At 36.1% G+C, this 18,643-nt stretch overlaps 1 protein-coding gene across 1 annotated transcript in view; it reads left to right on the top strand.

The window, feature by feature from the left end:
* Positions 1-9,353, top strand: part of FAM186A (family with sequence similarity 186 member A) — a 67,565-nt gene extending 58,212 nt beyond the window's left edge. The window contains exons 5-8 of the mRNA XM_046639968.1: positions 5,640-5,655; positions 6,014-6,206; positions 8,282-8,433; positions 9,167-9,353. Coding sequence (XP_046495924.1) covers positions 5,640-5,655; positions 6,014-6,206; positions 8,282-8,433; positions 9,167-9,353 — 548 coding nt within the window. The remainder of the gene's footprint in view (positions 1-5,639; positions 5,656-6,013; positions 6,207-8,281; positions 8,434-9,166) is intronic.
* Positions 9,354-18,643: the final 9,290 nt, after the last annotated feature.

The raw sequence follows: 18,643 nt of genomic DNA on the forward strand, positions 1-18,643 counted from the left end.
ACATTTATATTCTCCTTTCTGAAAAAGTTGCAAAACATCCTTAACCTTAGTCAATTTCTTTTTTTGTTGCTAAAAACATAGTGATGATAGTAGACATCTTTCTAGTTTTTGTCATTAAGAAAAATGCTGGCTTTGGGGTTGAAATACATTTTATCATATTAAAGAATTATCTATCTGCTCAGTTCATTACGGGGATTTTTCCTCCCCAAAATCCCAGTACATAGTTATTTTTTTTTTAGTTGTAAGCTCTTCTAGTTCTTCTGTGTGAGCTGCTGCCACAGCATGGCTACTGACAGACGAGTGATGTGGTTCCGTGCCCAGGAAAAAAACCCAGTCCACCGAAGCAGAGTGCACCAAACTTTAACCAGTAGGCCATCAGGGCTGGCTCTACTATGTTTTTTTTAAATCAAGAATGGATGTTGAATTTTGTTAAATTTGTTAAATCACATTTTGTTAAATGTAATTTCAGCACTTCATTTTCATGTGTATTAAAGAAAATATGATTCTCCCCTCAGATCTATTAATATGATTAATTATATTAAACCATCATTGCATCCCTGGAATAAATCACATTTGTCCTTGGTATATCCTACTTTGAATGTGTTATGGAATTTGTTTGCTAATATTTTATTTAGGATTTTTTTTTTTGCATCAATATTCATTAGTAAGTTTGGCTGGTGGTTTACTTTTTTTGGTGCTGGCTTTGTCAAATTTTGGTATAATTTTAAGCTTATAGCATTAAAAAATGCAGAAGCTTACCTTTTTCTATGCACTGTAACAGTTTAATAGTAAAATTAGCTATTCTTTTTAAGGTTTAGCAGATTTCACGTATGATATTATATGAGGTTGGTACTTTTGGGGGGAAGTTCTTTGATAACTTTCTCAATTATTTTTTTTAAAGATTTTATTTTTCTTTTTTCTCCCAAAGTCTCCCGGTACATAGTTGTGTATTTTTTTTTAGTTGTGGGTCCTTCTAGTTGTGGCATGTGGGACGCCGCCTCAGCATGGCCTGATGAGCGGTGCCATGTCCGTGTCCAGGATTCAAACTGGCGAAACCCTGGGCCACTAAAGCACAGTGTGCGAACTTAACCACTGGGCCATGGGGCTGGCCCCAACGTTCTCAATTTTTATATGGCAATTAGTTTGTTTAGATTTATTGGAGATTTTGAAGACCTAAGTGACATATCTGGCCTGTTTCAGTAAAATCATCTAGAAATTGAAATATATAGACCAACATTTCCTAAGAATATTTAACTTATACAATCATAACTTGAATCCCATCAAGGATCAAGTCATTTTTTCAGAAAGCTCTTCTTTAATATTTAATATTATAATCAAATCACCAATAGGTATAAGAAGGAATAAAGTATTGACAGATTAAAGATTCCATAACAAGGATGCTGGGTTAAGAAGATTCTAACATTATATGTGAGAGAAAATATAAAATATAATAAAGCTTTTTTTTTTTGAGGAAGATTAGCCCTGAGCTAACATCTGCTGCCAATCCTCCTCTTTTCGCTGAGGAAGACTGGCCCTGACCTAACATCCGTGCCCATCTTCCTCTGCTTTATATGTGGGATGCCTATCACAGCATGGCTTGCCAAGCATGCCATGTTTGCACCCGGGATCCGAACCGGCGAACCCCGGACTGCCAAAGCGGAACGTGAGCACTTAACCACTGTGCCACCAGGCCGGCCCCAATAAACCATTTTTGAATAAAGAAATTTTGTGGAACCTCTGTAAGTGAAGATTCCTTTATTTATTTATTTATTTATGGTTTTTTGCTGAGGAAGATTTGCCCTGAGCTAACATCCGCTGCCAACCTTCCTCTGGTTTTTTTTTTGTATACGAGCTACTACCACAGCATGGCCACTGGCAGACAAGAAGTTTAGGTCTGCACCTGGGCTGCCAAAGCAGAGTGTGCCAAACTTAACCACTAGGCCACCAGGACTGGCCCTGAAGATTCCATTATTTAAATGCTAAAATATAGTTTTAGAGTTGTATTACTACATGATCAGTGCAATATACCTGAGAAGCAATGATGGAGAGGATATAAAATTAGACCAGATGATGATAATGAAACATTTCATTTTCATACATATTGAAGAAAGTCCTCAAAGTTACTAAATGTTGTGACGACTAGATAGGATTTAATTTATCCTTTAATTTATCAACATTGTTTGAATATCCACTACTTGCCAGGCTTTGAGGGTGGAAGGATACAAAGATGGATAAGCCATAGGTCTGCCCTGAGGGCATTCAAAGTCTACTCAGAGAGACTGTCCCACAAACAGATGATAAGATAGTATGATATGGAAAGAACAATGATGGTGTATGTGCAAAGTGTACAGAAGAGGACTGCGGAGAGGGGAGAATCAGGCAAAGCTTCTAGGAGTCCAGACCTTTGAACTATGTCTCAAAGAACTACTAAAAGTCACTAAGACGGTGAAGGTAGAGTCTAGCAGAGCAAAGAAAGGGAGCAAGAAGAAGCTTGTGTGTGTGTGTGTGTGTGTGTGTGTGTGTGTGTGTGGCAAAACTACTTTGTTGCTGGTAGAACACAAAGAATAAGCAAGATGTGGCAAGAGATGAGACTGGAAAGATAGGCCAGATCAGAAGGAATACTAAATGGCATGTTAAGGAATTTGTATTTTATTTTGTACGTGGTAGAGGATAACCGAAGCGTTCTTAACAAGAGAAGTAAAATGCCAATAACGTGGAAAATGGATTTAAGGAGAGTAAAGAACCATGCAGAGGCATAAGTTAGGACCACAAGGCATACACCCAAAACTTTTGAAGGAATATAAGGGTGAGAGTGGAATTACTAGTGAAATATTTCCTCTTGTCTGGAAGGGATTCTATACTAGGGTGATATTTTAACCGTGTAACTACTCTTAAAGAAGGGCATCCACGTCAGGCAATCTGACGGAGTCTGTAATGAAAAGGAGAATCACTGCACGCTTGCAACAGCAAAAACTGATAGACCAAAGGAAATACAAGTTTCTTGGGAGAATCAAACTTGTTCAATCTAGAATTCTTTAGGGAAAAATTGCATGAACAATGAGAAATTAAATGAAAATAAATGATTTAAAGCTGTTTATGGACCTTTAGAGGGTTATAAAGCACCTACAAAGAACAGGAACTTTAGAGATATTATTGCATTTAACTTGCAGATGAGGAATCAGGTTCAGAAAATTCATCCTACATGCCCAAGTTACACAGCTAGCAAGTGGTAGAGCTGAACTCAAAAAGCCCATTTCCAAAGTTTTTACTATTCCATACCACATACTATACTATACTACATATTATAAGTATGTTGCCTTGAAGTAGGGGACTGTAATAGTATCCCAGCCCTAATATCCAAACCCTAATTGTGCTTTCTGTTAAATATGGACTTTGAAGTCAGGAAGATCTTGGCTCAAATTTCCAGCTCTGAACCTTTCTGAGGCTCAAATGTGCTATTTGTAAAGTGTATGTAAAAATATTTACTTCAAAGAATGGTTGTGAGGATTAAATGAAATAATATATTTTAAAATGTTTAAAATATACTCATTTAATATAAATTTTAAAATAGAAGTAAAATTTCTAGCACAATGATTGACCCTGCACAGTAGATGTTCAGTAAATGTAAAGCACCTTCCCTTGGATCATGATTCTATATCAAATACTATAAAAAACATTGCTTAGGATGGGGGTAATGTTTTATCAATATAAGTGGAATTTGCTAAGAGAGTGGGAACAAAAGGTAGGAAGGGATAAATGGCCATGTTTCTGGACAGGGAATTTTAAATAATAACATACCTCAGTGGTTACAACTGGAATGAGCATTTATATTATTAAAATGAATTATCTTTAAAAATCCATGAGTGGCTTAGTGGTTAAGTTTGGCACACTCCACTTTGGTGGCCTGGGTTCAGTTCCCAGGCACGGACATACATCACTCATCAGTGGCCATGCTGTAGAGGCATCCCACATACAAAGCAGGAAGATTGGCAGAGATGTTTGCTCAGGGTGAACCTTCCTCAAGCAAAAAGAGGAAGATTGGCAACAAGATGTTAGCTCAGAGTGAAACTTCCTCAGCAAAAAAAAAAAAAAAAAAAGAAAAATCCATAAAAAATAAAATCCCTAAGTTTGAAATGAAACTATAAACTTTTCTAAGGAGTGAAATGTGATTTCAATAACGAAAAGTTATGGGGAAAATCTAAAAGACTATGTGAACAGACAGGAAATCAGGAGGAAAGATTTAGTGTAAAAAATAAGGCTTATTAGGAAGATCTAATGCATAGCATAGTGATTATAGTCAACAATGCTGATACTGTACTATAAACTTCCAACTTGCTAAGGGACTAGATCTTAGTTGTTCTCACCACAAAAAGAAATGATAATTAGGTAATAATTGTTATGTGATAGACCTAGCACTACAGTGGTAATCATATTGCAATATATAAATGTATCAAATCAACACATTGGACACTTTAAACTTACACAATGTCAATTATTTCTCACTAAAATATATATCTATATGTATTTTAAAAGATGGTTATAAGAATGGTAATATGCTTGCTTCATTGAGAACTGTTATTTATGGGAATGGATGTGATAGGCATTCTGCAATGCATGTAGAGAAGTGATTAAAAACACATGTAATGAAGATAGTTGTAAAAATGAAAAAATAAAAATAAAAATCACCTACAGGATATGAAAAAAAAATCAAGGTTCTTGGAAAATTAATTTAATTAAAATTAATTAATTGAGAAAGTTAATACATTTAAGCATTAAATGATCCATAGATACAGTAGGGTGTAAGCTATTAATTATAACCTACAAAAGAGAGTTATTCCCTCTGTGTGTGTGTAGATATGTAAAATACATATATTCAGAAAAATATCTTTTACGAGTTCCCATTGCGTAGCCATTTCCCCTTAAAACTCCAAACTCTTTAACATGCCTTTTAAGGCCTTTATAATCTAGCCATTCCAGTCTTATCCCCAACTATATCCTTTCACATATCTATAGTCTAAAAGTGCCAGGCTACTCACCACTCTCAAAATATAACTTTCATCATCTTGGCTTTGTTTACAGTATTCCTTCAACCTGGAATTCATCATCCCTTTCTTCCCAAACTTTAGTGACAGTAAGAGTGAGATTTTATTTAAAATACAGATCCTGAAGTGTACCAATAAGATTTTGATTCAAAAGTTCTGGGAAGCAGCCTAGAATCTGCATTTTCAACAAGCATCCCCTCCCCCAAGATGATTCAGTCCAGGTGATCAGGGTCCACATTTTGAGAAGTATTGGTATTGTGGAAACAGAGAAGAGCTGGGTTTGCTTCCCAAATCTGCTATTTATTAATTACATGACTTTAGAAAATTACTTAACTTTGCTCAGATTCCTTTTCCTCTCCTGTAGAATGGCAAAACACTATCTGTTTAGGAGGCCCAAACGTGTGGGTATCCATAATAGTAAAGAGAGAGAGTGCATTTTTGTGACTGTTTCTCAAAATGCTATTCAACATCTTCCCATGAAGTCTTCCTTATTCCTCCTGTTAGAATTAATTATGCTTTCCTTCTTGCTTAAATAGCATGCTTATATTTCTATTTAGCAGTTATGTCATTCTCTCTTTGACAATGTTAATTTATTAGTCTCCTATTCTGGCTTGTAAGTTCTTTGAAGGCAAGGAAACTGTCTTTCTCATATTTTCATAATTAAGTACCTTCAATATATCTTGTACATATCAATACTAAAATGTTAATATATTAAGATAATAATAAGCAACACTATTATAATATTAAAAAACTCTGTGAAGAGTTAATGAAAATTTGACAGTCATAGATTTTTGAAAGTTTAGTCATATAGCGAACTATGTAGATTAAAGTCTCATTAAGTAAGTCTCCCACCCCTATCCCACCCCCCTCCACTTACTAAGGATGAGATGAGAACTGAAAGGAACTAAGGCCAAGTTTGCTGAGTTAGGGTCAATAATTATGTCGATCTAATTCTTGTTAATTTTTTCAAGAAACAACCTAATCAAACGATTACAAGCCATCCAAAACACTGGGAAAGGTTATGAGACCCAGAACCTCTACATAATGCTGAGCAGAATTGATGACTACCAGAAAAAGGTGATGCGGGTCTGGACCAAGAAGCAGAAGTCTCTAGAGCAGAAACGGAATCAATGCCTGAGGAAAATGATCCTCTTATTTACCAAGGTAACCTGTTTTCTATTCCATCTCCCCAGTGTGTTGTGAGAAAAATGAAAGTGGTAAACTTTGGAAATAACATTTACCTGGAGATACTATGTGTATTAGTTTCCCAAGGCTACCATAACAAATTACCACAAACTTGACGGCTTATAACAACAGAAACATATTCTCTTACAGTTCTGCAGGCCAGTTCATGACATCAAGGTGTTGGCAGGGTTGGTTCCTTCTGGAGGCTCTGAGGGAGAAATTTGTTTCGTGCCTCTCTCCTAGATTCTGGTAGCTATAGACAATCCTTGACATTCCCTGGCTTGTAGCTGCATAACTCCAATCTCTGCCTCCATCCTTCCCATGGCTTTCTTCCCAGGGTGTCTTATGTCTTCTCTTCTGTCTCTTATAAAGCTACGTGTCATTGATTTAGGACCCACCTGGTTAATCCAGGATGATCTCATCTTGAGATCCTTAACTGAACTACATCTGTAAAAAACCCCTTTTCCAAATAAGGTCACGCACACAGGTTCTGTGTGAACAAATCTTTTGGGGGGTTCACCATTCAACCTACTACACCATGACTTCAGTGAACCTCCTAAATTGACAACAGGAATACTGGCTGGACTCTCTAGATGAGAAAAGACCAGAATAGGAGAGATTTGCCAAAATGCTCAACTCCTTCCTAGTCAATCCACATCTACCAGTCTCTAGTATGAAACCTCTTGAAGTTACTGTTCTCCAAGTGAGTCTTGGTGGTTATTTCTCTCCTCAAAGCTATCAGAAAGCAAATTTTAATATCATGAGTTTACCAGAAAGGAGATAAGGGTTTAACTTGCTTATATAGCCCCAGACACAGAAGACCCTGTTAAACTTTAACATCCACTTATGTCCCAGCGCCCCTCTGAGATAACCATCAGTATGCTTTTGGAGGTGATGGTGACCTTCCAAAAGTTTTAGAGCTGAGAGTAGAGTCCTTTGCTCCAGGCTTACATGCTCCAGCATGGAGTTCCAGAACATTCTTGGAGTTCTAGGAACATTTTATATCTACATATCCTTTCCTTTCACTAAATTAATTAATTTGCAAGATCAGTTTACTTGCTACTTTAGGAGGTACAAAGAGACTGTTCATTATAGCTGTATCCAAATCAGACATTCCGAATTTCCCAGAACAGTTATATTTTAATATTAAAGCTCTTGACCAAAAAAAACCTGACATTTTTGACAATTTTTGGTTTGGAAAACATGGCCAATGTAGATGGAGTAAAGCAAGATGAGCTGGCAGTGTCATGAGCTGTCTAACAGGAATCACAATGTCTTGGGTATTTCAGAGGATGAATGAAGGTCTGGGGTGAGGGAAGCCAGAATCTAGATAATGAGGTGGGTATCAAGGCATAAAGAAGGGAAAGGAAAAAGCAGAAGGGAGAACAGGATAGAAATGAATAAATACCTTACACTGGATGTGGTCAAGTGGTTACTTCTGCTACCAGATTGTCTAGGTTCAAATCAGCTTCACCACATAAGTGACCTTGGGCAAGCCACTTAAATTTTCTGAGCTTCAGATCCCCATATCTAAGACAAGGATAATAATAGTATCTACCTCATAAGGTTGTTGTAAATACCAAATGAGTTAATATATAGAAAGCATCTGACATTTAGTAAGTATTCAGTAAATGTTACCTATACATTGCATAGGGCTTAACAATTTATCAAGTGCTTCCATATATACTATCTTATACAACTCTCACAACAACTCTGTGTTATTATCCTTATTTGAGAAATGAGGAGAAAGAGGTGCAGATAAAATTAGCAGTTAACCCAAAGTCACACAGCTAAGAAAAGAAAGGACTAGGACTAGAGCTTATGCAGGACCAAGGTTTTTATGTATCATAGCTGCCTCCTTTGAAATTGTGTGCTGGAGGTGGGGTGGAGGTTGAGGGGTGGTTGGAGAAAGGGAAAAAGAGGATGGAAACAGATTTGTAAACCCATGGAAAAGGAAGAGTCATAGTTTAGTTTTGGGCCAGCTCGGAAGAACTTCCTAAAGACTCTGGTCCTTTCTTTTCATGGTTTCCTTTTTCTGATTTATTTATTTTTAGCTCCAAGACGTGTATAAATTGCATCTTAGTCAACCTATCCCTTTGATCATCAACAAAAAGCAGATACCTGCCTCTACCAAATTTGTTCAACAGCCATTCCTAGAGCTACTGATGCAAGAGGACAGAAAGCCTGACATATTCAAGAAATTTAGGTATGTGGTAGGAAAGACTGACATTAAACTTTCTTTAGATGCTATGTGGGACTTAACGCTTCTTTCTCTGCCCAAGAGCTTCCTTTTCCCCACAAGTGTCATATGGTGCAGTGGAGAGTCTAAGGGAGTACTAATTTTGTTAGCTAATTTAGCAAGAGGCTTATTTATATATATTTCTACTTAAATATTTAACATCTAATTTTGAGTTCCTTAAAAAAAATGAAGCAGATTCCTCCTTACTAAGAAATAAATTTTAATACACAATGAAGAAACTTAGAAGCATTACCTTTTTTTTTTTTTTTTTTTTAACAGAAGGTAGGAGCCTTGGGAAAGAAGGGGGAAAAACAGCTTGGATATGGTCTGTATACTTCATGAAGCTAAAAAGGTAGTTTTAAAATGGATTACAAGGTGAAGTCATGGAAATGCAGAAAGAAGGAAAGAAAGAGAGAGAGAGAGGAAGAGAGAGAGAGAGAGAAAGAGAGAAAGCAAGCAAGCAAGCGAGAAAGAAAGAAGAAAAAGCAAGCAAGCAAGCAAGCTATTTCAGCAAATTCTGCTGTTTTAATCAATCTCTCAGTCCAAGTGGGGCATAGCTACTGTTCCTCAGTGCCAGAGCGGGCTTTATAGGACAGGGTGGTGGTGAAGATAAGAAGGGAGAATAAAAATCATATATTTTGATTGGTTATGGAGCTCAGGAGAGTGTGGTGCTTTCAATTAGTGCTCTCTGATTTTCTAGACAAGAAGACCAAATGGAAGCCATTTGGAATGCTGATCTGTCCACTTCAAGCTACCCAATAACAGAGAAGACATCAATACATTCTCTCTGGGCCCAGCTGGGTGGGTACCCAGATATTCCTATGCTGCTCCAGTTAGATGTTCAGGCTACCTTCAGAAAATCTCTTGCATTCATTCAATCACAGTAAGTTAAGGATGGGGAGCACTCTGGTCACCGGGCCTTTGGTCATATACTTCTTGTTTCCCTAACTTCACTTTCTCTTACAGCACAAGGGAGTTACCAAAAGTAGGTGCTTGGTGTGAGGTTAGACTCAACATTAGTCATAAAATAGTACAGGTAAATTTAGCATTAGTCTTTCAGCGTTTCTCTTCATAGACCTGCAGATGTTACTATTGGAATAATATAACATAAACAAACAAACAAAAAAAACCCCAGTTACAATACCACAAAAGCTAATCTAACACTAGATAGGTCCACTTTGAATTCCACCCTTAGGGATTTATTATTGAAAGTTCCAGAAAGACCATAGTAAAATGCTTTTGTCCACTTCATGGTTCAGTAACAAGACCTCAAATGCAGTTATCATATCTAGGCTCAAGTTGTGGTAAATTAGGTGCTTATATCTCAGGATACACTGAAGAGACTTGGAGAGAACAGGTAAGGTGGTTGTGTGGTTCCACATTTCCAAATTCTGTTAACGCAGATGCTCATTTAAACCAGTGGAAATCACCCCAGTGGAAGTGAAGAGTTTTGGAGTCTGCATTTTCTCTTTCAGGACAGAGAATTATTTAATGTTCTAAACTAAGAATTTAGAAAATTGAACTTTTGTAACCTAAAAGAGTTCACAGAAGCAGTTTGATTTATTCTGGTGACATCCAAGTCCTGAGGTAGGAAGAAACAGTGTTAATTCACAAATTTGTTTAGGTGACAGTCACCATGAGATAAGATATTTAAAATTCTATAATATAGTAAAATAACAGCAAATATATTACTATATAATGTATACAATATAAAGTCATATACCATGAGCACAAGTGTTCTCGAAAAAAAGTTATCAGAGCAAATGTAACCAGTAAGTTGAATAAGCATGACTCATAAGAAAGCAACTTTTTGTCTCCCATTTTCCTTTACGTTTTTTGGAGTGATTAATTAACTGGTTATCTTGAGTGATAACACTGCTAATTCAATGTGCTTGGGACAAGATATATAATTTTTTCTTTGAATAATATTTCCTTTATTTCCATTCCATAGCTAGCTTCAACTATTAGATATCCTCCTAACTACCCACTTCTTACTCATGCTAAATCCTACAAAATTAGTAAGACCCTTACTTCCAGTTTACTGTTTAGAAGGACTCACAATCAAGGAGTTTTCAGAGATTTTTGTTTGTTTGTTTCATAGATTTTTTTTTAGGTATAATGTATATACAGTAAAATTTATCCTCTTTAGAAAGGGTACAGTTCTGAGTCTTGACAAACGCATAGCTATGGCAACCACTAATCTATTTGCTATCCTTATAGTTATACTTTTTCTTGAATGTCATATAAATCAAAATATATAGTATGTAACCTTTTGAATCTGGCTTTTTTCACTTAGCATAGTTTATGTGAGATTCATCCATGTTGTCTCATGTATCAGTAAATCATTCCTTTTCATTTACTGACTAGTATAATGCCGTTGTATGGCTGTACCACATTTGTTTATCCATTCACCAGGTGAAAGACATTTGGGTTGTTTCAAGTTTTTGGCAATTATAAATAGAACTGCTATAAAAATTCATATACAGGTTTTGGGGTGAATGTAAGTTTTCATTTCTCTTAGATAAATACCCAAGAGTGGGATTGCTGGGTTGTATGATAAGTGTATGTTGAACTTTACAAGAAACTGCCAAGTTATTTTTCAAAGTGACTGTACATCCCTTTACATTTATTCAGTGGGGCTAGTTCTTACCTTGCCTCTGGATGAAAAGCTAGGTGGTTCCATGACATCTTTGGTAACTTTTCAGTAACATAAGTTTATCTGGTCAGTAATTAAAATGTCCAGGAACATGTACAATAAAACTGTAACTTTGTTTTAAAGTTGAGACTTCTTCTCTCCTCTAGCTTAGATTATTGCAACTTAGTCACAGAAGGGAAGGACATGAACAGTTCCTTTTCTCTTTTATGGCCAAGTGTTACTGTTCCTACGTTTCTAGCTTGCTACTATGGAACCGCTTAGGAAACAGAGCTCTAGGAAGGGAAGAGATAGATGGTAAAGGGAAAGTTCTTACTATTACTGTCACATTTTCTAACATCATTACTTCCTAGATGTGGCAGATTTTTAAAGCTGACTGTTTCGGGGGTACTTCGGTGAGTTCCTTGGAGATCGTTATTACTAGAGATCTCTCATCTGCAGATTTCCAGAACTTGGCAAACACATTTCTAATACAACTGGTTATTTAGATTTGTGATACCTTCAGTTTCACTCTGCTGAGATGTGTTTGCATATTCAGGCAGCCCTCCTGGACATCCATGACAACTCCATGACATCTCTCTTGGATATTTCTGTATGTGTGGCCCACATCTAGTCTACAGGAAACACTTGAGCCTTTGTCCAGATAAACTCTGAGTTTGAAGGTTTATCCCAACGCAGCAGCAGCTGCTTCTTTGCTTCTGCCATTAGAGAAGCTAGCCAACCAATCACTTGCCTTATTTTTTTTTCAGGTATGCAATAACCCCCAGCCTATTGGGCCTCCAAAATGCAGGGGCCCTTGTTAAGTTCCTCCTATCCTAGGAGGAATGGTAGGAGCACTCTCAAAATCCTCTTCTCCTTGACCATTTCATATCCTCAGAGTGAGTTAGAAGATTAAGAGTCAATTACTTTGTAAACCCCAGTATAGCACTTCTCTTTAGAATTGGGTATCTATTGTTAGGGTTGCGAGATTTAGCAAATAAAAATACAGGACACCTTGTTAAATTTGAATTTCAGAAAAACAACAAATGATTTAGTGTAAGTATGGTTCATGCAATTTTATACCTTTACTAAAAAATTACTCATTGTTTATCTGAAATCCAAATTTAACTAGGCATCCTGTATTTAATCTGGCAACCCTTCTACTGTGCCATGCCAAAACTTCTATTTTGACATGCTCTTACATACAAAATACATATTAGAAGATTCTAACTTGTAGAGTTAGATGCCTGAAAACTTTCAGAGTAGGAGATGCTGAAAACAGTGAAAAAGTTCAAAACATTATAGAAAATGGGAGAACTGAAGTCTTGGATTTTTGCTATTTTTCATTAAAAATAGTATTAATACAGAAAATAATCAATTTTCAAGACTTCTTAAATAGTAATAATGGGCACTATTTATCATTCTCTTTTTTTCTAACTAGAATCTCTTCAAGGTCTCCCTCCTTCAAAGAGGATTATATTTATTTCACTTTGTGGCAATTAAAGTGCAAACCAAGAGACTTTCTTTACCTCTGGGTTAGTTATTTCCACTGTCCTCTAGGTCTCACTTTTTCACTTTTTTTCTTTTTTGAAAGATTTTATTTTTCCTTTTTCTCCTCAAAGCCCCCGGGTTCATAGTTGAGTATTTTTAGTTGTGAGTCCTTCTAATTGTGGCATGTGGGATGCCGCCTCAGCATGGCTCGATGAGTGGCGCCATGTCCGCGCCCAGGATTCAAACTGGTGATACCCTGGGCCACCAAAGCAGAGTACACGAACTTAACCACTGGGCCACAGGGCAGGCCCCTAGGTCTCACTTTTAACAGTCACTCTTTCTGAGCTGTCTTCTCTGACTCCTCCATATGCTGCCATAACATCTTGTAATTAACACTATCCTAGCACCTACCATTCTGTACTGTAATTGCTTCATTACTTACCTCCCCTGATTTTAGATATGTTTTGAGATTAGCTGCCTGTCGTATTCAACTCCTCAACTTTTTCTCTGCCTGCTTTCTTTTCAAAAATATTTACTGACTAGTTACTATGGGCCAATCTTTAGTTAGCAGCACAGGGACTCCAAGGAAAATGAAGCAAAAAAGCAGACTTAGAAGAAAATAAGGCACTGAGATACAATATGTGGGAAGGGGTCAAGAGACCATGGATGACAGGCAGAAGGAACAATACGTGCAAACATCCAGGGTTAATAGCATATTGCTTCTTTTGCTTTATCTCCTAAAAAATTTTTTTAAAAAAATGAATAAAAAACCCTCCTTACTCCCTAGTTCCCTTTCTTCTTGTTTCCAACAGGGGTGACTAGAATTAAAATTTCTCTTCCTGCCTTGATGTGTTATGTGATGCTTGGTGCTGTTGCCATCTTTGGCAACGTGGAGGTGATAACTACAGGACAAAAACACAATACACCAAGAATTACAGAGAAGAAAGATAAGTAAAACCCTGTCCTTGATGACATTGAGTTGCTAGAACAACCCTAAGTACACCTGCCTCTGGGCTTTTCGTTAAGTGAGCAATAAATGGCCTGATAGTTTCAGCCATTCTTAGTCAGGGATTCTGTTACTTACAGCTAAAAAATATTACTGACTTATTTGGTTTATACTTTTTCCCCTCAGGAAAGTCTTTCCTAATCTTCCCTATTGCCCTTACATGCCATTTCTCCATACCTCCATAGTATCCTAAGCTTATTACTCTATCAAACTAATTCTTACTTACGAAACAGTAGGCAAAAGTTAGGTTCATTCAGAATAATTGGATCTGCTGTTTCTCTTTGTCATTCACCCTGTGTCTCTGTGACTTTGTTACTCTGTCACATACAAGCACACATGTACACATTTTGCCTTTCACTATTCAAATATTTGTTTAAAATACAGGTAGAGAAAGGGGGCACATAGTGTGATACATCATAATCCTTTATTTCCCTAAGGGATAGTCCTAGCAGGTGGTTTGCACACTTGGAAATAAGTGAATGTTTCAGATGTCTACCTTGGCTTGTTAGAGCATTTTCCCTGAGGGGAAAACTACTTAGGACACAAATCATAAATCAGAAAGTTGGCTGGTAAATATAGGATCAGGGCAGAAGAAGCTACTTATGTGATATCGATGGTTGTGACAGGAGATTATGATTTGGATTCGTCTCCACTGTTTGTGGAAGGATGTACCTAACAAGCAACCTGGACAGTTGTGTGGGCTACACAGCATCCCTTTTCTCCAGAGACTCCTCTCTGACCTTGTGTTTCTTGTTTCCATGCCGACCATCTGCCATTCCACTTAAAATCTTTCTCCTAAGTAATTTAAATGTACCTTATGGCTTTTTTTAAAAGAGGGAAATCACTTTTTTCTGAGTATAATTTGATTTATTTTTATTCAAAAAATTCAGAAAATTTATAAAACACAAGAAAGTATGACAAAGAAGATTTTTTTAAAAATCAGTTCTGACCCCTACCATTCAGGGATAACATTTTGGCATATAATTTTTGTTTGAAAAGGAAAGTTGTATTATTTTATTAAGGTATAACGTATTACGTTTTACAGATGGGATTAGGAGCTGTTACTAAATCACAATCTTTAGTTAGCAGCACAGGGACTCCAAGGAAAATGAAGCAAAAGAGCAGACTTAGAAGAAAATAAGGCAACAATGGAATTTGTCTTAGATTCCATGAATGCCAGTGGAGAGATTCAGTACATACTTACCATACAATAGAATAATACCTGCTATAGTGATCAAATTTGAATTCATAAAAATAAAAAGCAATTTTAAGAACTTTACCACATATGCCTATGGATAGTTTGTATAATCTGATGAACACTTACTCTCAGCTAGTCGTAAACAACAAAAGCAAGACCTAGTTTAGGTGACAGACCATGTTGAACTTAAACTTTGCAATATGACTGGAGAGAATTTTATTTTAGGTAATGACTTCTAACCTACACACTATGGGGTGATATGATTTTATGATTCCATCTAAATACTAATTATATAACAGGATTCACATTAAAAATAAAATTATAACATGCCTCAAGAATGTTAAATAAACCAGCCTATCATTAATTAACTAATTAATTCCTACAGCAAATATTTATTGAGAGCCTGTTAGTACCAGGCACTAGGCTCTGGGATGTTAGGGTAAGTGTGGCACAGTCTCTACACTATGAGAGTTTATATTCTAATGGGAGATACAGAGAAGTCAGGAATTCCAATACGGTGTGAATAAATGGTAAGTGATGGTGAAAGTACTGAATGTTCTGGAATTACACAGTACTCAACCCAGACATAGATAAAGTGCCAGAGAAATGTTCCTAAAGACACTGACAATTAAGTGGAGACTAACAACAAGAGGAAGGTTCGGGGCAAAGAGGGGAGGACTGACTGTTCTGGAGAGAGGGAATGGCAAAGGCCCAGAGGTCTTTTGAGGAAAATTGGTCAGCATGGCCAAACTGTTGTATACAAACTGGAAGTGGCAAGATTAGAGAGGTAGGCAGGGCCGGAGAAACCAAGAAGATGTTTACAGTCCATGTTAGGTTTTCTGGACTTTATCTAGAGGGCTATTGAGAATTTTTAAATATTTATTACAAATATTCCAGACAACAAAAAGCATAGTAATATAAAAAACATCTGCATATGCAACACTAAGCTTAAGAAATAAAATATATTCTTTAAAAAAGGAAAAACCCAAAAAGTAAAAATACATAATACAAACACACATAAGAGTGAACTTCCCTGCGTACTCCTATCCGATGGCATTTTTCTTCTTTTTAATCCTTAGAAACCACAATCCTGAACTTGATATTATTATTCCTACACATTTGGCTTTGTACTTTATCTACATATGTGACTCTAAACAACATCAACACAAGGTTGAGGGGTGAGTAAGGTTGCCAGACAAAATACAAGATGCCCAGTTAAATTTGTTGATTTTCTCTATTGATTTCTGCTCTAATTTCTTGTATTTCTTTTCTTCTGCTTACTTTGAATTGAATCTGCTCTTCTTTTTCTAGTTTACCAAGGAGGAAGCTTAGATTTATTGATTTAAGATTTTTTTTTCCCTAGTATGTGCATTCAGTGCTATAAATTTTCCTCTAAGTACTGCTTTTGCTACATCCCACAAATTTTGATAAATTGTATTTTCATTTTCATTTAGTTCAAAAAGTTTTTAAACATCTCTTGAGATTTCTTCTTTGGCCCCATGTGTTATTTAGAAATGTGTTGCTTAATTTTCACATAATTTAGGATTTTCCAGCTATCTTTCTGTTATTGATTTCAAGTTTAACTCTATTGTGGTCTGAGGGCAGACACTGTATGATTTCTATTTTAAATTTGTTAAGGTGTGATTTATGGCCCAGAATGTGGTTTATCTTCGTGAATAGAAAGAGAAGAGCTTGAAAAGAAAGTGTAATCTGCTGTTGTTGAGTAAAGTATTCTGGAGATATCAATTATATCCAGTTGATTAACGATGCTGTTGAGTTCAACTATATTCTCAATGATTTTCTGCCTGCTGGATCTGTCTACTTCTGATAGAGGAGTGTTAAAGTCTCCAACTATAGTAGTGGATTTATTTCTTTCTCCTTGCAATTCTATAGTTTTTGCCTCACATAGTTTGATGCTCTTTTGCTCTTTTGTTAGGCAAACTTTAAGGATTATTATGTCATCTTGGACTATTGACTCCTTTATCATTATGTAATACTCCTCTTTATCCCTGATAACTTTCCTTGCTCTGAAGTCTGCTCTGTCTGAAATTAATATAGCTACTCCTGCTAGCATGGTCATTTTTTTCCTATCCATTTACTTTTAATCTATGTGCCTTTATGTTTAAAGTAGGTTTCTTATAGATAACATATAGTTGGGTCTTGTTTTTGGATCTGACGATCTCTGTCTTTTAATTGATGTATTTAGATCACTGACATTTAAAAGTCATTAAAGTGATTATTGATATAGTTGGATTAATAGCTACCATGTTAGTTAGAGTTTTCTATTTATTGCCTTTGTTCTTTGTTCCTATTTTTGTCTTCCACACTTTTTCTTTTTGTGGTTTCAATTGAGATTTTATAATTCCATTTTCTCTCCTTTCCTAGCATATCAGTTATACTTCTTTTATTACTTTTTTTGGTTGTTGCTCTAGAGTTTGTACTATACATTTACAACTAATCCATATCCACTTTCAAATAATACTATAACACTTCATGAGTAGTGCTAGTATTTTATAATAAAATATTCCCTCCCATCCCTTATATCATCTGTCATCCACTTTACTTAAACATAAGCACATATATATATATATATATATATATAATTGAATACATGGTTGCTATTATTTTGAACAAACTATTATCTGCCAGATCTATTAAGATAAATAAAACCTTTTATTTTACCTTCATCTATTCCTTCTCCAGTGCTCTTCCTATCTTTATGTAGATCTGAATTTCTGATCTATACCATTTTCCCTCTCTGAAGAACTTCTTTTAACATTTCTTGCAAGGCAGGTCTACTGGCTACAAATTCCCTCAAATTTTATTTGTCTGAGAAAGTCTTTATTTCTCCTTCACTTTTTAAAGATAATTTTGCATAATACAGAACTCTAAGCTGGTAGTTTTCTCTCAAGACTTTAAATATTATACTCCTCTCTTGCTTGCATGGCTTCTGAGAAGTTGGATATAATTCTTTTCTTTGCTCCTCTATAGGTAAGGCGTTTTTTTCCTCTCTGGTTTCTTTCAAGATTTTTTTACATTGATTTTTCTGAAGTTTAAGTATGATATGCTTGAGAGTAGTTTCTTTGGCATTTGTCCTGCTTAGTGTTCTCTGAGTTTCCTGTTTCTGTAGTTTTGTGGCTGACATTATTTTGGAGAAATTCTCCATTATTATTGCTTCAAATATTGCTCTGTTCCTTTCTTTCTTCTCTTTCTGGTATTCCCATTACACGTTACACCTTTTGTAGTCGTCCCACAGTTTCTGAATATTCTGTTCTGGTTTTTTCAGTCTTTTTTCTCTTTGCTTTCAGTTTTGGAAGTTTCCATTGTCACATACTCAAGCTCAGAGATTTGTTTCTCGGCCATGTCTAGTCTACTAATGAGGCCATTAAAGGTATTCTTCATTTCTGTTACAGTGTTTTTTACCTCCAGCATTTCATTTTTATTCTTTCTCAGAATATGCATCTCTCTGTTTACATTATCCATCTGTTCCTGCGTGCTGTCTACTTTTTCTATCAAGTCCTTAGCATATTAATCATAGCTGTTTTAAATTCCCTGCCTGATAATTCCAACATCCCTACTATATCTGACTTTGGTTCTGATGCTTGTTCAGTCTCTTCAAACTGTATTTTTTGCCTTTTAGTACATCTTGTAATTTGTGTTAAGATCCAGACATGATGTACTAGATGAAAGGAACTCTGGTAAATAGGCCTTTAGTGGTGTAGTGGTAAGGTATGGCAGTAAAGGAAAGATTTTATAGTCCTATGATTAGGTCTCAGTCTTTTGAAGACCCTATGCCTCTGGACTGTGAACTTTACCAGTGCTTTTCAGCTACCACCTCTCCACCTTAGGT

The sequence above is a fragment of the Equus quagga genome, chromosome 1 (assembly GCF_021613505.1).
Source record: "Equus quagga isolate Etosha38 chromosome 1, UCLA_HA_Equagga_1.0, whole genome shotgun sequence".
In the NCBI taxonomy this organism is placed as follows: domain Eukaryota; kingdom Metazoa; phylum Chordata; class Mammalia; order Perissodactyla; family Equidae; genus Equus; species Equus quagga.